The sequence below is a fragment of the Poecilia mexicana genome, unplaced genomic scaffold, assembly GCF_051168715.1.
Source record: "Poecilia mexicana isolate PSO_F unplaced genomic scaffold, ASM5116871v1 scaffold_9, whole genome shotgun sequence".
NCBI lineage: Eukaryota > Metazoa > Chordata > Actinopteri > Cyprinodontiformes > Poeciliidae > Poecilia > Poecilia mexicana.
In genome coordinates this window covers 15,514,393-15,535,608 of record NW_028263378.1, presented here as the reverse complement: position 1 = coordinate 15,535,608, position 21,216 = coordinate 15,514,393, and the positions used below count along the sequence as shown (strand labels likewise).

Genomic DNA, 21,216 nt, shown 5'->3' with positions numbered 1-21,216 from the left:
ATTTTTAAATTATTTTTTTAGATGCAAGATGATTCATAAATCCTTTTTGCACAGCATGGGAAAAGCAACTGGAGACTGCGACAGTACGTTTCAAACATTACATATTAATGTGCGTTCTTAGTCGTGTAAGTCTCACTAAATACCAGTAGATGGCAGTATACAGCTCCTAAGAAACTTCAGATTTATACATGAACTCGGGTCTTCCACTGCTGACAATTTATATGAATTATCTGTAACGATGCGGGGCAACGTTTTTGGTCTTGCGTCCGAACTAAACAGTATGTGGACAGCTTAACTAGCTTTTATAAACCATAGAATGAGGTGAATTTGAAAAATTGTAATAAAAGACATTTGACGTGGAATAAAAAGAGCTGAACTGAGTGACGGGTGCTTTTATGGATGCATTGTGGGAGCCTACAGCAAGAAGGTTAAAAGTCAAAGTGAAGTTAAAAGGCTAACCCCAAGATCCCTTGCAGCCCACAATGGGTGGGCTGCAAGGTATAAAGGAAGGACCAGAGGCAGCTGACAGTTACAAGGGTTACATGGGGTCATTCAAAGACAATATGATAAAACAAAGCCGAAACGGAAATATTGCAAAACGAGAAAAGTGTATAGAAAATGTCAGGCTATGGCTAAAAACATTACAGAGGAGTTCACTTGTTTGATCACGTGTTTCTCTTGATAGATGTCTCCCGGTGATGCTGAGCTTGAAACTGAATGAACAAATTAGCCACAGAGAAAAAAACTGCGTGGGTGCAGTTTCCCAGCCGGTCTTCCATTGTAATGTTTCACTGGATGCTGCAAGTTGTCTGCTGGGATTCTGGTTTTGGCACATTATTCACAATTCACCCTGTTATTTTATTGAGACACTTGAATGCACACAGGAATGCCCCTAAGAGTGTTTGCTGACACTTGCGACCGCTCCGTTCTCAGATGTAGACAAAGATGATTTTGAGGTTCACACAGTTCACTCGTCCCTGGGAAACACGGGGAGCTGTGAAGCCGTTGTACAGCATATTGCAACACTTATGATCTGAATGAAAACTTGACACTCCTGTTGATAAAGGAGGAGTCTTGATGGGGGCACTTGATTTGGTGCTAAAATTAATCCCTACTGTTTTTTTTTTATGTCTTTAAATGAGAAACACTTGCATACAGCTGAATGGAGAACTGCAACTGGATTTGTTTAGGTCTCTAGCATGATATGCTCTTGTCCTCCTCGTCGTGAAATGTGATGCCGGGGTCCATTCAGAAAGAAACTGTCTCTAATTAGAGCTATTATGCTGATTTTCACTTGTGTCCCGTGCAGAACAGAGTTTTTTGCTCTCCACTGAGACATCTCTGGAAAATTGCTGCCAAACAAAAAGCCATCAGTCAACAAAGGCCTTGGATGAATGGCTCGGCGGCACATAATAGCGGCACATTCCATGATGACAGCATTTAGTCAGCTGTGATCTTCGCTGTGATGAGGGGCATGACATCAAGAGCTTCGCTGATTTAAGGAACAATGCTGTGGTAGTGACACCTGAGTTGTTCTCAGGGTCAAGAAATTAGTAGGTGACAAATCCTCCTAAATTAATGTACCCACTTATTGCCCACACAAATAGTCTGCCCGGTAGACTGCTGATCATGAAAAAAAACAATCAAACCGATTGATCCTCTGTCTTCATAGAAGATGGGGATCTTTTGATATTTCTGTTTCATATGTGCTACTGATTTTCAGTGGAGGATGACTGGGGTGGAGGCCAGAGTTTACTCAACTTTACATTGGTATGTCTGTGTCAATATTGGTCTACCGGCAGACAAAGCTTGCATTCAACAGCAGAGACAGAAGTATTTGAACCGTAATCTGTGCCTCCTACTTGTTTACTGATGAAACTGTTTGTCTGTAACTACTTTTTTTTTTTAAGTAGCTTTCACCGTGACAAATAGAAAAACATACGCTCTTTCTCTATTAGTGTCTGAAAACAACAAAAATCATCTTGCTGTTTATGCTTTATTCTTGAGAGACTGTTTTAAAGGTACTAAAATAATAAGTCATATCTGCATCACACACTGTTTGGTCAGTTAATTTGTGATGGTATCAATGGCAACAAAACATCCACAAAGAACAATTAATTTCTTGGCAATAATGTCAAGATTTTAGGTAATGGAGTAACAGATATTTAATGTAGTAACTAAACTTACTGTATGAAAACCTGGTTATTTCCCTTTATCCAGTGCCACATTTGTAAGAAAAAAACCATCTTTAGGTAAACAGCCAAGTTGGATGTTTGACTTTCCAAATCCTCTCTGCTTATTCTGCTTCTGGTGTAATTTGTTGGACTAGAAGATTAAAGTCTGAAGCAACAAAAGATAATGGCAAACAAAAAAAATTCATATTTTCTTTCAAACAGGAGCCTCATGGGAGAACCTTACACAACCACAACAGCCTGGCAACTCCTCCTCACGCTGCCGGTCATGATCCCACACTGCTGTGGGATCATGGCAGCATTTGGTGCAAGTCAGCCAACGTGGTCGTTTTGGTCACTCTGCCATAAAGATAACTCTGACAAGAACAGCACACCCAAACTCATTCACAACTATCCGGTGGAGTTTAGATCAGGGTGTTTCATCTTATTCACTCCTAAAGTTTCTGGCTTTTCTCTGAGAAATCCAATCTTTTGGATAAAACAGGGTAAACATTTTGGAGGATGTCACTGCCATTTTGAGATATGGATGGGGTGAGTGCCACTTGCTCCAGAATCTCATCTTGATATCTCTCTGCATTAAGACTGTCTCAACTGCTAAAGCTTTGTTTTTTTTTTGTTTTTTTTTCAGCGAGGAAGACGCTGCCCCATGCAATCACCCTGTCTTTTCTCTGGTATTAGCAGAGAGGATGCTGCTCAACCCAAAAATGCATTGTCCCTACAAACGTGGTTCAATTTAAAGGGAAAACAGACACTTCAAAGGTGTAAGATTTTATTTTCAAGGAGAAGAATATGTAAAACGTTGTGACAGATGCTCGTGTTTTATGTGTGTATGTTTGCAAACGCTATGGTGTTTGGAAGCATGACATAAGGAGAAATACATATTGTTGCCAATAGCAAGCCTGTTTTCTGTAATTTGTTACAGAAATCGGAGCTCAGGATAAGAAATTATGTCAAATCCGACTTAGTTCCAAGTCAGAAAACAGCTAGATTTGCTGGTGTGAAGTACTATTACCAACACAAGCTGTTAAAAATGTAATTCTTTCCATTTTATGTGTTAAAACGCTGAGGTGACATGTTTGCTAATAGAGGTTCTACAGTGCAATGTGTGAAATTTATTAACTTCCCAGATGTGCTAATAATTAGTGCATATGGAATGTTCCAGTTTGTCTACAAGTGTGTTCACTTTGTTCCAGGTTATTTCAGAAATACAAGAACAATACCTAAAGTTAAAAATCTGAGTAACAGTCAGAAATTAGAAATTAAAAATAACATAATAATCGTTGCTTTGACTTTTGCTTTAAAGTAAAAAAAATGCTTTAAGTTTGTTTTTCTGTTAGAGTTTTAAAAATAAAAACATTAAAAAAATCAGATTGCTAAAACCTTGAAGTCATTTAACCATTTCAACCAATAACGTCAAAGTAAACTAATTCAAGTCTGATCATTCTACATATTTCAGACCTGTCTCGATCTAAGGCTGCCCTGTTAGCTAAAACATTAGAAAGCATTTTTACAAATGTTTCTACCAGTAAAAATAAAGGTTTTGTGAATAGTCACAATCGTTGGGGAGTGTGGAATATTCCCACTGAGGTTCAACCAGTGCATTGATCCGTGGCTTGTCGTTGCAGGTTGGCAGGGGTCATCAGGCGGGGAGCAGACTGGACAGGTCGGCAGGACATCGCAGGCCAAACACAGAGAGGCTCAGCCGTGCACGCACACACTAAGGGCATTTTAGATTAATCAATTGAACTAACAGTTTTGTTTTGGACTGCGGGAGGAAGCGGCACCCGGACAGATTTCACATGCATGGGAGAGAGGACAAAGTGTTAGCAAATGCTCCGCCGGCGTGCAGCGATCGACCCGTGAAATGTGAAGGGAGAAGCAATCAAATAAATAAATAAATAGCAAAAGCTATATAAAAACGTTGTATAAAAATAATGCCACGTTTGTTAAACATATCCTCCTTTATGTTTATTTTGTGAAAAATTAAGCGGGAAAGCTCTTTCGATGTGCCGAAAAAAGCGCCCCCTACAGTCACAGTAAAGCATAGTCATTTAACAAGGTGCCTGTCTAGAAATTCAAATAGGAAAAAGTGGTCAGTTTTTTTTTTTTTTTTTTACTATTAGTTAAACATGAAAAGAGAATCAACCCAAATGCAGATTCAAATAAATATACAACAACAATTTGTTCGATGGTTTTCCACTGTTGGTCAATACTAAAATGTGCGCGGGCACCCATCTATCTTTATTTATTTAGCTGTTTCTCCAAAATGATAAAATAAATAAAATAAAATAAAAATACGATGGTGACAGGAGGACAACTTCTAGCTTTATTTTATTTTAATTATTTCTTTTTCTTTTCTTTTTTTTCCGGGGGAGGTGTCGCTGGATGAAGTCCTTGAAGTTGGCCCCCGTCCTGCATTAACCCCCTCTGCCTGGACTGCGCCTGCTGCGTCCTCAAACAGGGTGCCTTTAAGACCCAGCGGAGTTGGGAGGGAAACCCCGCGGCTGTAGTTGTTTCTACTCTCCGGATTGTCAGCCAGTTATTTGCGGGGAGGCGCTGTAGCCATTTCGCCACATGAAAGCATGATGCGCTGAGCGACCAACATCCGAGTAGTTGGTGGAGAAGAGAAATCAGCTTTGAGAAGCTCCGCTCGCGCGCGCGCACACCCGCACCAACTCGCGCGTGATTACGCACGGCGCACAGACACGCACACACTTCCTCCTCGTCCTCCGTGGAAAAAAAAAAAAAAAAAAGAGGGAGAGAGAGGAGCAGAGTGAGAGGGCACACGAACTTCCAACTCTCCCATGTGGAAAGCAGAGGTTTGGAGATAAGGTGTATTTTTTCCCCCTCTTCGGAGCTTTCCCCCCCTCTGTCCCTCTCTTTCTCCCTCGGAGTGTTTTTCTTTTTCTCCTTTTTTCCCCCCTCATCCCGGATATTTGTGTTCCTATGAGAGTCTTGCTCGGCGAGAAGAGAAGTTTGGTTGTTTGCCTGGTCGGCTGAGGAGGAGGAGGAGGAGGAGAAGAAGAGTCTGGTTAAAAGTGGGGGGAAGATGGTCCACAACGCCGCTTGGAGAAGGAGCTTCCTTTGCGTCCTGGCGCTCTATCTCGGCTTTGCGTCCCCGCCGTGCAAAGCTCGGCTTTACACGAACCACTGGGCAGTCAGGATAGCCGGCGGACCCGAGGTGGCCGATCGGATAGCGGAAAAATATGGCTATAGGAACATGGGACAGGTAAGTCACAGACTGCGCCCGGCCAGAGTTGTGTTTGTGCATTCGTGTTTGCTTCAACTCACGCGAGTTGGACGCAGATTTGAAACGAGGCACAAGTCGGAACCTCAACCGAAACCTCCTCTCCCAACTCTTTCTGCGGCTCTCCGGACCTCAGATCGGGAGAGGGGAGCTGCGGGGAACAAAGACTCGGAGAGCAGGATGGTACAACAGGTGCCTCCTCTCTGGGTTTCCGCAGATTAGTTCAGAAGACACAGTGAACTCTCTTTGAGCCTCGCTCACAGCTGTCTCCTGTGTTTGCTCCTCCTGACACAAACGTGAGAGCAGCCAGCGCTGCTTGGCTCTTGATCTTGGACACCTAAAGGTCCGGAGTGAATCCAGCTTATATAACAGGCAGGGTGTGTGTGAGAGAGATAATAACGGATGATGTTCCCATAGAGAATTTGGATTACAAAAAGAGCAACTTTTTTCACCTCAGGAGAACTTTTTAATAGAAAGAAAGCACATTATGTTCCAGCATAACTTTTAGTGTTGCACCCCTTGCTTATAGGTTCTACCCTTTGAGGAATGGCTGTTTGGGTGCTTTCACAAATCGCCTTATTATGCAAAAGTTTTGAGAATGATAGTGCAGCATTTTAAAATGTTACAACAAATGGCGTGTAATTTCTAAAAGTTACTGCTCCAACTTTGGTATCGATTACTAGATTTGAATTACCCAGTTTTGAGTCAAGCCCAAAATTATTCATACCCCTGCCAGATTTAGGTTCAAAGTCCTCTTTTGATTTGACCAACGTGTTTGGAGCAGTGCAGCCAGAGATCTGATTTGAATTGCATTGATAATCTGCGGATGAAGCTGAAGATTAGGGTGATGGCAATGAGGTATTCCAACCTCAAAGACTTGGAGCTCATCAATCCAAGTGGAAATGTTCAAAAAGCTGGCCAGCAATGATAAGATTATAAATAATCTTTGTATGTATGTAATGTTTGTATTACTGTTTTTTTTTTTTTTTAATTAAAACAAAGTTTTTTTTTTGTTCTAAATTGATCGTCTTACCACGCTGTTTGGCTTATCTTTTGTGAGCTGCCTGCATGATTTAGAATCAGTAATAAACTTTTTGGGTGATTGAAGGCATAATTTTAAATCTAGTGACATGAATAAATTGGGTAAACTGCACCTGTATTGGCAGTTCAAGTCCCAACTGCATTCAGCTGATTTGATGTGGTAAAGCAAGGGGCTTTTGTACAATGTGGTAGAAAATAACTTCCAACAACATATTTAAAGAAGTAGAAAAAGGAAAACTGAAAGTAACTAACAGCAGGATGCTGTGTCAGTGTCGGGAGGTTTTATCCCTTTTCTTCTACATGTGTTTTGACAAAGTTGAAATGGTGGCCGACAAAAGAAGCCCCAAATGTGGACCCCACACACGCTCCAGTACCGCCATCATACATGGGCAGCTCATGCCTGCACTTGCCAGTGTTGGGTGTGCAGACAGCACAGAACATGGGGAGGGGGGCATTCTGACAGGTTGTTGTGGGGTAGCCTAGTCAACAGCTATTGAATCCCCACCACCATCCCCTCCCTCTCCACCTTACCCAGCCTGCCCACCCACCGTACTCCCGGAGAGAGTAGGCCTTAATGGCCTCGTTTATCCCCTCTCTTTGACAGCAACTAATGTGTTGAATCTCTTCTCCCCACCCCCTGCACCCCTTTTCTCAGACACACTCACACACACGCTCCCAATTTTTCCATACTAACCCCCCGCACATAGGAATTCCCCGGCAGGGTGGGTTGGCGCCCCCAACCCCCGCCGTTCGCCCTGATTTCCATCTCAATATGGAGCACTCATTGGACTTTGACACCTCATAGACAAGAGTTTCACTTCACTTCCTTATTTTGGGGTCAGCTGAAAGCCGCTCCCATGGGATTGATAGCAGCACGCTCTGGTTGCTTGATGTGAACTCTGACATCTCTGTCATAGCCGACCCTCAGCATGTTTATCGGCACAACATTCATATCACTGTGAAATTAATTTTGGAATATGTTTTTATGTTTTATTTTTCACATTCACGTGCAGGTTTTTGCAGTTTAAAGCTGCCTAGAGTGCTCAAGTTGGCCGCTTGTAACAAAGGATAAAATAACAATATGGATGCTAAATTAGGAGAGGGGTTTAATTGGGAGTGGGATCAAGTGCTTAAAGAAAGACAAAGGGGGATGGGAAGGAAAAAATGCTGCACAGGGACAATATGGTCTTCTTTACAGGGTTGGGAAGAGGAAATCAGACAAAGATAAGCACACACTGAGAGATGACAGAATGAGGGGCTGAAAGCTGGGACCATGGATGGACGGATGGATGAAAAGAGTTGGCATGGAGTACGAGAGCACCTCGTTGGGGAATTCTGGGTAATCCTCTTAGCTGTGGAGCCCCCTTCCCAGACTAAGACACTGGCTCAAATTGAGTCTAAATCAGCTGATGAGGCCCCAGACGTGGATATCCGTCCAAATTGGTGTTTAGCAGGGATGGGAGAGGATGTGGATCGCATTGAGAGGGTTGGTCATAACCTGGAGCCAGACTGGAGACGCTTGGATCAATAACAACTGAAGATGGTGATTTGTACAGGGCGTTTTTTTTTTTTTTCTTCTTTTCCCATGTTTTTGGGCTACCAGAATGTGCCTTGCAGACTGTTTGGTGGTTACTGGGTTAAGGGACGAGAGGTTCTAGGATTTGCCAAAAACTGGGGAAGACAAATGCAGGCTAAAAAAAAAAAATAAATCAAGGAATATTCCATTAAAAATAAAATCTGCAAGTTTCTCAAAAGGTAACTTGACAACCCAGAGGAGGTAAGAATGAAATCCAGAAAACATTTAAGATAAAATGATTTTAAAAAAGTAAAAATTTTTTTGTGTTGTGAAATGTTGCATTTTCTAAAAGCAGTGCTGTTTAGGTTTAGGTTTCTGTTTCTGTGCTTCTCATTTTGTTTTGTGACGGACAATGTTCCTTCACAAAACAAAGGAAGGACTTGTTGTGAAGGACAGAAACAAAAACAATTTAATTCTGTTGTTGAAGCTCAGGCAGAAGATGGTGCTGGTCATTTCACCCAATTATAGTTTCGTGATATTGAATTTTGGTAGTCTTGCACCCAAGTTCTTTTTTGGTAAAAAAGGAAACTGCTACATCAAGTTGATGGATCTGGTAATTTTCTATAATCCTAGTCCGCTGAAAGGAGAAAAAAGTCTTCCAGGAGGAAGTTGCTCATGGGCAACACAGATTGCTGAAATAAAGTGAGTCAAAAAAAAAAATGAAGCTCCTATTACCCCCTCATATATTTCTTTTGCTTTTGCTTGCTACCACACCGAAATGTCTTAGTAGGATTTTTCGGTATGAAAAGCCTGTTTAAGGTCATACCACTTCATCTTTTTTAAAGATGGTCTATGACGAGGCCTTTTCAGAAACGCTGCTTTTCTATTTTAGTCATTCCAAAATGGACTTGCTGATCACTGTCCTAGCACTGAACAGCCAGGATTTTCTGATGAGATCAGAATTACTGGTTCTATCAATAATTAGGCAAATTCCTTATAGTTCAGAGCAGCAAAGCAGCTCTAGGCTCTACCAAGTTTAACTGGCAGCATGACCATCTTTTTGTTTTGTTTGTTTCACCAGATGTAATGGAGCACATGGCCCAAAAAGCTAGTCAGCAGAATACTTTCCCAAACGTTTTGGGGATCATGAAGATGTTAAGTGTGTATTATTAAGTGATATTAAGTGTGAGACAGGTAAAAAAATAAAAAATCTGAGACAGGTATTTGTCCTGTATAACCAGCTGAGCAGAGGTTTTCAGCTCCAATAGATACTTTTTTTTTCTCACTCTCCATCTTATTGTTGAGTCATGAACACTTTCACTTTGGATGTTGCTGACTTTATCTTTGAGCTCCTGGATGAGTTGTTGCTGGGTTATTGGACTAATTTTGGTTGGAAAACTGCTTGTTAGAAGTGTGACTGTTTCAGTGGTTAGCTGGAGCTCTAAGTCAATAGAATTAACTCGGTCACTCTTTCTAGATTGATCAAATCAGTTGCTTTGAATTCTCCATTGTTGAATTTCTGGAGACCGTTAATTTTTGAGATCCGTTTCCTACTTGTGTCATCAGACAAGTTCCTCCAAGGTGCAGCACTGAGCGGTTCTTTTTAAACCTGTTCTCTTCAGAAGCGTTTCTGCTTCTGATAAAACCATTCATGACTAAAACCCTGATTTCTGCTCTGTCTGGACAGCTTGTCCTTTTACTGCAGTTCTGGTGACGTGTGAACATATTCTGCCATATTTCATTAGCCACCTGGTCTATAAAGTGATCAGAACAATAATCGATCCACACAGGGTGGCAGATAATAGGACAAAAAGGCAATGTGGGGATGTCAAATTGGGGTTCGAATTGCCAATGGTGCAACCTGATCTGAATCTGGCAGAATCATTCAGAGTGGATTTGTGTGTAATTTTCTCAGCTTCTTGTGTTGTGATTGTCCCCCTGTTTGACTTAAAATGAAAGCAGTAATGTGATTAAAGTTTGAATTCCTAGTTTGACCGTCTGAGCTGTTACATCATTGTTTATTTGGGCAACGTGCGTGTTTTGTTGAGTTCCCTAGAGAACTCTGCAGATGAGATGAAAATTTAATTAATCTGGGGAAAAAGTCAGGGTTACAAGGCGTTGGGTGCCCACAATCCTGCATTTTCTCCCTCTCATTCGGCCTCCACGTCATGCTGCTGTTTCTATTGAGAACTTGCAGCAGATTGTTGTAGTTGGATAACATCTGTTGCCCTTAGAAGTACCTGCATGTACACCTGTGATCACAGGTTGTCATAACTACGGTGACAACTCCAGCCTTTAGCGATAGAAAGAGAGGCGATAAGGACATTTTGAAGCTTTGCTAAGGGGTGTAGATGTGAAGCTATTTGGAGTTACTTGTTTCTCATCTCCTCTCAGCGTAAGCTGGAAAATGCGGCCGCGTGTTGGAGTTGAAAGCTGATCTAATGGACTCTGTGGTGGTGGATCTCTGCCGTGGAGCAGCGATGCACCACAGGACCCCTGGCAGCCATGACAGTTTGATCATCTGAAGGATTGAATGGTCTTTATCAATTATTAAAACTAATCACCTTACAGCAGCTTGCCGGCTGTCTACCATTGTTGTTTCTGTGTATCATTTGTCCCGTTTCCCCCCACAGTCATTCAAAGGTCGTGTTTCATTTTGTCTCGGGTTTCACCTTTTCTCTGACCTTTTATTGCAGTTGCTTTTAAACTTTTAGGAACAAGAAATGTTAACAAACATTATAATAAACATCAAATTAACTCTTGGTAGTCACTTGTAGAGCACATTCCTCATAAAAACCTATAAATTGCTTACACTATGTGCTGCAGCTGTGGAGAACTTTATCCACACCTGTACAAATTACCATCATAAAGGCACCCGATCAGACCTTCACACATTTTGTAGCACAAAAGAAACTCACAGCCAGGAAGTGGAGGAGAAGTGTGTCTTATCCTCCATAAAGTCAAGTTACACACTTGATATTATGGAGTCGGTGTTGGACAAAACTGGAAACTTCCCACTCTCAACGGCATCTTTTAGATGTTCTCCTGCTGCAACTCATAGGAATCAATTAAATTGGTTTCCTGCACAACATGGTAACACACCGAGGAATTCAATTACTTGATACAGGGTTGCAGGGGAACATCTTGGATCTTTATGATGGTGGCCCCTGATGAATGGAAATGATTGATCTAGAGTAAGATGACAAGACACAAGCCCAATTCATCGGAGTATCTCTGGGTACAGTCAGTTTATCTACAGGAATCACATCGTCTGTCTTCGGAGCACCACAAACGGATGCCTTCATATCACCATTTCTATCAAAGCCATTTAAACAACAATTTGATTTTGTGAATGCTTCTCAGTCCAAGACCAATGATGCTTAGGAACTATCCACATAAAACCTCATAATGGATGATATACTAAGATAAACAACTCAAACTCACGAGCCATGTAACTGACATTATGCCAGAACTAATCCAACCTTTTTATTAATCTAAAACCTGGCGGCTTTCCAGTTTGTTATCTTAAATTAGGCAAATCAAAGATGAAACCATTTCAGGAGTATTAAACGTTTCTCTAACGTGGTTGTTGGTCTCTGATCTCCAGATGGGAAGTGGTTCTTTTCTGTGGCTCAGCTTTGTCTTTTTGCCAAGATATGCACTAGTTTATCAGTGCCAAATCTGGCTGTGGTGAAACTCATGAAGTCACTGAAACCAGTGGAGCACCGGTTAGCATCTGAACTGGTTTGGGGGAAAACAAAAATCAGCAGCTGCATAATATATTGCATATTTATTGCTCACTGTACGCAGTATGCATATCGCAAACAACTGTCTGAGCTGAAATACATTGCAGCCAATGTATCATACTTTCAAATATGGTATTGCCAGTTTTTTTTAAGCAGCATGAAATGATTCGGAAGATGCGCAAGTCATGAAGAGTTAAAAACTACACGCCTCAGTCAGGATCAACTTTTTTTAATGAAACCTTGTGGTAGAAAAAAATCAGTTATTTTGTTCGTGTAGCTGGTTGGACTGTTTCTGGTCTATGTTTGCAGAGCAGAAAGGGATAAACACCGTTTGTTTATTTAGGAACTGCAACTTGTATTGTTACTACGATCTTAAGATATTATCGAATGTTTTCACAATATCCTGCATTCTTAGTGTTGACAATGTGTAATGCTAAAAAAGGAAAATGTGGATTATTTATAGAAAAATATATCAACTTTTTTGCAATTAAGTCATTAATACTTTCTCTACATAAAATAATTGCTCTAATAGAAAAAAAACTAATCTCTATCTAGAGCAAATATCTTTTCTTTGTATTTATTTGTATTTATAAAATTGACATGAAGGAAATACAAACCATCATGTCTGTCTCAAAATACCTAAACTATCAGTCATCATATCATCATATCTTCCACCCAGTCCTAGTTGGTCACAATATCATGTTTCAATTACATATTTTTCTGATGTGTAGCTTTGGTCGCTGTTGTACCAAAACTCTGGTAACATCTCTAATAGAATTTATTGGAATAATAAATTTATGTTCCATGGTTTGGTTGTCTAAAGATGGTTCATCAGTAAAAATGCCACCACTGCCTCACTTTAACACATCAATAAGTACAAATAACATATTGATATATATGCTTTAATGTCTGCATGTGTGCTTTGCAGATTGGGGACCTCAAAGACCACTATCACTTCTTCCACAGTCGGACTATCAAGAGATCAACTTTATCGAGCCGTGGTCGCCATAGTTTCATCTCCATGGAGCCCAAGGTGAGCCTGTGGCCTGCTGTAGACATGCTGTGTAGACACGTCTGTTGTTCTGTGTCTGTCGGTGGGTCGACTGGCTCAGTTGACTCGGTTGAGACTCAGTGGATCTCTCCTGACTCTGTAATCAAGCTGCTGTTCAGGGTGACAGCTGAGGAAACTCCATGTGTTACTCAGAGTCATGCAGGCGGTTCGCTTTATTAGGGCAATATGTGGATGATGATTGTTCTTTCAAAATGGGGTTTTGTCTGACTGGAAGACTGAATCGTTTTTTTCTCTGCAGAACAACAGTATTGACCCATACAAGTGCAGAATATAAAAAGGAAACTACATTTCTGACACTCTGTATGTACAGAAATAGTTAATCTTGTCTAAATAATATAATACACACTGTTACACAGTTAAACTCATAGAGTTACTTGTAAGCCTGGCAGACTTGGGTTTTAAATTATTGTCATTTAGTCTAGAATTTAAAATAATAATAAAATTGCTTGATTAAATTTTAAAACTGATTTATACTCTTCTCTTTAATCAACGGCAAAATCTTTATTTACATGTTTTTGAAATTTTCCACATTAAATGTTGGTAATATCACACAACATCCTAGTTAAACTTCCGAGTTCATTTTGCCCATGTCTAACTCAAAAAACTCAAACTCTTGTAAAACATTTTACTACTAAATTTATTCATAACATTTGTTCCAAGATGTCAGTTTCTACAGCTTTAACATAAATTATTTTCTCGTTTTTGGTGTTGCGTTCAGTACTGCCTCAAAAGGAACCAGAATGTAACCGTGTTAATCAGATTTTTTTTTACTGTGCCACAGCACAAAGTTCATGGTCTCCACCTTGAACACTGATGTGCGTCAAACCTCGTTTATCACTCAGACTGTCGAGGCTTTAGGTGCAGCTTGACCCAAAGTGCAGCCACAACATTTGACAAAGTTTTCACTGAAGTTCTTTGGCTTAGAAAAAATAAAAAAAATCTTCCTTGACCCAGTTTTTCTGCCTGTACTCTCTAAAAGCTATCAGATCTCTAAAAGCTACTCCTGTGGGAACCATTTTCACCATGGCTGAAAATGAAATCAAGTTTACTTGCATCCTGCTGTATTAATTTTATATTTCTGATAAATGTAGTTGTGTAAAACAACCATGTCGGATGAAAGTAGCTGAAAGTCTTCAATGTTAAACTTCCCATTTACAACAGTGTGTGATTTTTAATAACAAAGAGTATAATGACACATTTTAACAAACATGTTTGTGAAAGCAAAATTTTCCACACAGTTAAAGTTTCTTAAAACACAAAGATCTCTTCAATAATTTGTAATTAGCGGCACAACATTGCAGATGTCGGAAAAGAAAGTAGTAGATTAATCATAACTAGTATAATCATAGTATTCAATAAAACATTGAAATGAACATGTTTTTCTGCTATTGTGCTGGTTTGTATTCCACCTTTTGGGAGCTTATAACAGTAAATAGACACACATGATGCTGGTTACTGAGCCCAATATACTAAAGACAGGAGAGTGTAGGAAGCCTTGTGATGATTTTTTTTTAAAGCAATTAAAAATTTCTCATTCAGCCCATTTCATCTTCCTCGTAGCTGATGGTCCACCTTCTTATTCCAGACTCTAATATTTAGTTTGACTTGTTTTAAACTATTTAAAGTTAATTTGGCATTCTAGGTACATTAAGCAATAGCGTCCGTCATTTGTTTGATTTATGGATTGATTTATGTTGAGAAGACAAATATTTACTTGCAAAAAAAAAAGTGATTTTTTTTTTTCTGTATGAAATGAACAATGCATGTGGGAACTAAATAAATGTTTGTGGCCCAATCTCATGACTTTGGATGTGGACGGCCTAACGAACCAGGTGAAGCTCCGGGGCCGCAGGTTGCAGACCTCTGATTTGGGTGTTCATAAATAAATACAAGCTTCTGCACAGCACTAAATATTCCTAAATAAAGCTGCATTGTTGTTACAAGTTACACATGAAATAAAAATAATTTTGTGCTGAATCTAAAATCTATAAACCCTATATATATTTTTTTCTTGTATTCCATAAAAATATACATACACTAAATAGGCTGAGAAAGCCAGACATTTTTATTTTTTTTGGTTTTTATGGATTTCAGCTGCATTGTTGTCCTGGTTGTGCACTTTAACCTGTGTGTTTACAAATGGGGTCCAACCGACCCCACACACGTAAAACTTGTATCATTTGCCACAGTCCTCTACGTTTGCCTCAGTCCTCGCACGCACAAGGGTTAAATCACTTCAATTAGATCGACTCTTCTCAACTCGCCCCCAGATCAGAGCCAGACTCAGTGGATAGAAAATTACACATAAAAGCTGCAGAAAATGACATACAACTACATTTAATTAAAAACAAAGGTGAGCATTTTTATGGTTCTTTAACTCCATAATCCATGAAATAAAAAAACAAACAAACAGGGTAAATAAACTGACACGCAGCAGTCTGTGGTACGCATCATGATGTCAGTAAGGGAAAAGAAGATGTCATGTTTGTAACAGCACAGTTATGATGAAATAATATGCCTTTGAACATTATAAGTGCCCAAACTAGTATTCAATTCAATCCAAAAAGACTTTTTTCTTCCCACAAGAAAGTTAAATGTTGTTGTAACTCATATGGCGGAAGTATCTTCAAAGAGTCATTGAGCATGTTGATGCTGTGGGCAGGAAGGATCTCAGGCAGCAGTCAGTCACACAACAAATCTGAGCAAGCCTCTGACTGAAGACTGTTGCTGTGTGACTGTCATGAGACGCTAAGAGCTTAATATCTGATGATGCCATCAGTTATTAGGAAGCAATGCTTATCCAGCTCATTTACTTTTGCCGCTCCTCTTTAACTTTCTGTCTGTCCGTTTGGTTATGCCAATGCTGCTATGGTAATGCTATAATGGTTCACTGTTAGATAAAGCCACCATTTTCATAAGTTTCCATTGCTTAGCTGAACAAAATTAATTAGGTTATTATTAGAAATTCTCCCCTATTTCATTTAAACTAAAAAGGAACATGAAGTTATGTTTTCAGACTTTTTGTGGAGCAAAAAGTCGGTTTTCTCTTTTTAAATGACTGTAGAAAAACTGTTATTTGAACATGATGATCTTGCATTTTTTCAAGTATTGCCCGAAGACAGTATGGTAGCGTAGGCAGTTCGGTACAGCTGCACAAAATCTTTCTTTTATGAGTGTAAAATGTAAATACACTGGGATGAAATGGTACGGTTTGCTTACCAGATAAGGGTAGAAAGCTCTAATCTTTTTATCTTTTACATATTTTGCCTTCATCTTTCACACTCAAGCTTGTTTAGATTTGCTTTTTTTATGAAGTGGGTCACATTTTCATACAAGCTGAGACTTGGAAAACTACAGACATGAATGCATGATGAGCAGTAAGGATCAGTAAAGAAGCATCACAGTGTTTAAGCTACAGTAGAGAGTCAAAAAAGAAGAGAGACACCACCTGTCACCTACACCTGGTCGTCTTATAGCTTGGTTCATGTTGTGTTTTTTTTTTTTTTATTCCATTCTTTTTCTTTACCTATGCTCCTTTGATTCCCTCTTTTGCTTCCAGTATACGCGTCTCCTGTCCCGATTCTTCTGTCTTCTTGCCCTCTTGGGCCCGACACTGTGCCTGGTGGAGGCAGTCTGATGCCAGCTGGCTGAGATGCGGATTTTAGCAGACTGGATGAGGAACAGAAGGTTAACTGAGAGAAAACCGAAAGGGAGATGAACCATAGAAACTAAATGAAGAAAGCCTGGACCGTACAGTAATTGAGCTGTCAGCTTTTATCCCTACAGAGCAATCTGCAGACCAGTCTGTGTTTGGGTCTCAAACTGATGGCCAGTTTGCTCCAGCTGAGTCTGGCGCACTGCTAATGATGTTTTGCAATCAGGTTTTGTGATGACAGCCGTGCGCGTTTTTTTTTTTTTTTGTGTGTGTGTGTACGAGTGAGTCAGATGGGTGTAGCAGAGCCATGAAAAGACGCACCCTGCCATCCCCAGTACTTACTGGCACGCATGTTACCATGGCGATGCAGCACAGATTACCAGTTTATGTCACCTGACTAAGCGTGGTGTCACTCGCCAGTCGGGTCATTTTCCAAGATAAAAAGAGGTCACGATGCCGAGAAGCATCCCAAGAAGGCTACATGTGGCAGAAACGAGTCTGCTGGTCGCGGTCATTTTAAATTCCTGAAGTACGTCTTGAAGGTTTAAACTGAGGGAAACGTTTAAAACCGTTAAATTAACTGCAGTTCACATTGTACATTGCTTAGCATTTGTCGAGCTTCAAAAATGATCTATATAATAAAAAGATAAGCTAAATCAAAAAGTTGAACGCTTGAGGTCTCAATTACTATATCTACCACACACCTTCACAGAGCAGCTGCTCTTCATTCTGTGCCTCACAAAGTGTTGGTGACATTGGAACACCGATTTTATTTACTCCTGTTGGCGATTAAAGTGAACGCATTGGTGATTAAAAGCATGAATAAATGAGTGCTTTTGAGCGAGTTCTAGAACTACTTTGTTGGAAAATTCCCCCAAGGAAGTGCAAATGGAAATTTTATGGCATCTCGAACTCAAAGATAAACCTGTCAGGATGTACTGCTCAAAGATCAAAGTCTTTTTGAGGTTTGATAAGACTCCTTGGAGAAACAACCATGCATATTAATACTTGATAAAATTAGAAACATCATCCTATAAGTTTGTTTCATTTTTCTTGAGTAAATTGGCATTCATTAGTCTCTTCTCCGCTTTGTTTTGGTGATTTAATAAATGCTCATGACAAGTTTTACAGGAGCTTTTAGATTAAATTGGAAGTAATGAAAAGAACAAAAATTGTTCTGCAAAACACTTGTAGTTTAACACTATCTTATAGAAAGACGACAGATTGAGACCATTTTCGTTTTTACATTGTTCAGCTGCTGACAGTTTTTTTTTTTTAAGTTGCACAGTGCGCATCACAACAATACATCTCTGTTGTCTTAGTTATTTCAGAGTCCAGAGGTCGGCACTGGCCCGGTGTGACGTGTCCTTTTTACTTATGGGTGGCAACAATTAACCGTGTCAACACGACTTGCCGCACTGCGACAATCCTAATGTGTTTATGGCTTAAAGACAAAAACATGATCCAGTTGAGAATAGATTCAGATCAAGCTAATGTTTCATATTATTGCTATAGGAGAATAAAAAACGAATGAAAGACTTTTACTCGATTCAACTTAACGTGGAATCGGGTAAAAGCTGTGCTCAGACGTTCTAGTGCAGGCAAACAGGAACTGCTTCGTTTTAGGTTGCAACATTCTTCTTGGTAATTTGCTAAGTTGCTGTGAGTAATGCCATTTGTAGCAACACTGATATCTTAAGAATGAAAGCTTGAGAGTCATCACAGATTTTTTATTTTTGTTACAGTATTCTTAAAATACAAAGTGAAAATAACTGTTACCCTTAGACTGAATTCACCTCAGAGGGACGAAGAGGGATTAGCCCGTAGCTGCATGTGGAAGAGTTTTGTTCATGACGTGAAAGCACTAAGGAACCGTTGATGACGCACTCTGCTGTCATGGACGGAAATCTTGTTGCTGTTGGAGGCTTATATCTGAGCCAGATGCAGCAAGCAATACGTTAATTAACCACATAATAAATCAAAATAAGCTCCATAATTTCCATTCTAATGGTTAATATTTTTTTGGAGGGCAGTTTTGTTGACAGATTTTATAATCTGTTACATCTATTGTTTCAGTTGTGGTTTTTATTTCTGTTTTATTTATTGTTTTTGGGCATTTTGTTTATTTATGTGGTTATTTAAAATATCCCCCAGTTCCAGTGTGAGGGTTTTTTTTTTTTTTTACAAAATTAAAGTTTATTGGTCTTGAGACGACAAACTTTTCATTATTCTTTTGTTATCATTACATTACTTTAAAATGGTCTCAAAACAACATCATCGCAATAATAACTTATTGTCCATCAAAATTTGTAATTGATACAGGCCTACAAACATCACAGCCAGTCTTAAATGCCTTGAGAACGTCTAAATGTTTAAGCGACAACTTGGGAGAAAGCGCCGTAGTCATATGAGACCAAAATGAAGTTCTTTGGGACCAACTCGGCCCAACATGTTTGGTTTATCCTTATCCTGTCACCTTTGGAGGTGAAGAGTTATTGTTTGGGGAGATTTTTTCTTCTAGGGCTGTTTAAGAAGAAACTTTATTGAGCCAGAACAATGAAGATGGGTCTTGTATTGGTCTTGCTGGCAAGGCAACAAAGAAGGGGCTAAAGAGGAAGCACATAAAGAGGTGACTTTAGTCTCTCAGTCCTACAGAAAATCTGTGGAGGAAGCTGAAACTTTGAGTTGCCAAGTGGCAGTCAAGAAACCCAAAGAATTTAGAGTGTTTCTGTAAAATGCCCCCTGAGATCTCTGCAAACTTACAGGCCAACTACAAAAAAATAAAAAAATAACATCTCCGTATTGTGCTGGCCAAATGGATGATTCTCAAAGTCGTACCAAGTCAAACTGGTTGTTTTACTCACTGATGAGCAAAGCAACTTTTAACTTTATTTAAAGAGATTTTGTTATATTTTTGTGTATTTTCTCTCCACATTAAAATTAGCCGTTTAGACTGAGCTGCCCCATCCAGTCTGAAGAGCTTGGATGATGTTTGGTCAGTGCACGTCTCTAAGCAATCGCACCACACAGCTGGTATGAAACTCTGTCTTTCGCTTGAGAAATATTTCTAAATTAAGAAGGCTGGTGTTAGGACATGGATTAGAGAAGATCTCCCATGCTTTTGTTTCTTTTTATTTACGTTATTCTGCAGCGTCACTTTCTTACTAGAACCAAGCAGAGGACACACACACCAGTCCTGTGTTAATGTTTCTGGGTGGCTAGCAGGTACTTTTAGAGTTCACTTTAACATGCTGCTGTTAACCTTTAGGGCTTTGCGGCTTCAAAACTTGTAAATGTGGAGTTCGCTCTATTCAGACATTCACACCTTGACTGTATGAGATGCTTCTCTTGTCTTTTTGTGGTATTGACAGCATTGACTACTTTAAAAGTCAGCTGACGACTCTTTATTCAGCTAAACTTTTAGTTCTTACCATCTACTTTTATTCTTTGTCCTTCTTTTTGTTCTCTTATTGTTTGTATGATATTTTAAAGCAAGTTGGGATTTTTATCTTTCAGAGGTGTGGTGGAGTATATCATCTTCCCAAAATAAATTTTCTTTCAAATATCTGACTTTTGATATTTATGCCAATATATATATAGAATAAGTGAATCTGTGAAAATTCAACCGTGACTAGGTGGAAGCCCAGTGATTATATTAATGCTGCAATAAGTAATGTTTATAAAAAAATATATTTTTCATGAATTTGTTAAAACTGTCACTATGTCCTGATGGTATGAGACAGATAATCTGTGACAAAGCTGAGCTCCTCTTCCTTGAGGTCCTACGTCGTCTGCAGAAACACACTGCTTCTGGTCAGAAACGACCAATCAGAGCCAGGAGGAGGGTCTTAACGCTGTCAATTAACCAACGTGTACATGTTGCTCTCACCTTCCCCTCCCCGGAGCCTGCCTTAAATACCCAGATCTGTTGAGAAGAGTCTTAAAATGTGCTACAATTGTCCTCACACAGTTAATATTTAATTTTTGTATCACTTTAGAAAGTTTTTGAATATTTTGGTGGACTTTTCAAAGTGAAATAAACTTCTTGTCCATTTGACACAACTTTTTTTTTTTTTTGTGGAGTTTACTGACATCAACTTTATGGAAACCAAACTCCACATTATTACTGTGTTTTTAGCTTTAAGCCAAATCTGAAACACAAACTTGTAGGAGATTGATCAAATTAAAACAAAAAGTTGGCACTTGACAGCATGAGCAACGCTGCACATTACATCATCTGTTTGTCTTTTCTAATCTGAAATTGCATCCGGATAAAGAAAGATGTCTGAACTCGACCAAATCTCCAGAGCTTTGAATTCCAAACAAGAAACACAAATAAATCATTGCATTTTATATAAACCCTTTGTTCCCTCCGACGTGTTTTTGTTCGAAATAACTACTGCAATGCAAATCTGAAATCCCTCTCCAACTGTTTAATGTTGAGTGTAAGCAATAATTACAGTATTATAGTATTATTTTCACTCTTTTGTATGCTTTTGATGTGTTGTCAGAGATTAGTACAGAATTACGTCTGCGGCTCCGTTTTTAATGCTGGATCGTCCTGTTTGCAGTCTTTTTCACTAATTTCCACAAGCGTTTAAATGAAATTACTCATTTGGACAAAACTAATTTCAAAATGTTTTTTTTTCCCACTTACTCCTTTTTTCTTTTTTCTTTAAATGACTTTTAAAAATATATTTAGGTGGGTTTTATTTAACAGTACAGGCCATATATTTTTTATTTACCA

General features: G+C 39.4%; 1 protein-coding gene across 2 annotated transcripts in view; it reads left to right on the top strand.

The window, feature by feature from the left end:
• The first annotated feature begins 4,654 nt into the window (after positions 1–4,654).
• The window catches only part of pcsk5b (proprotein convertase subtilisin/kexin type 5b), a 96,028-nt gene continuing 79,466 nt past the window's right edge, over positions 4,655–21,216 (top strand). For both annotated transcript variants that reach the window (XM_088008834.1, XM_014998247.2), the window contains exons 1-2: positions 4,655–5,421; positions 12,671–12,775. In XM_088008834.1, coding sequence (XP_087864960.1) covers positions 5,242–5,421; positions 12,671–12,775 — 285 coding nt within the window. In that variant the 5' untranslated portion in view covers positions 4,655–5,241. The remainder of the gene's footprint in view (positions 5,422–12,670; positions 12,776–21,216) is intronic.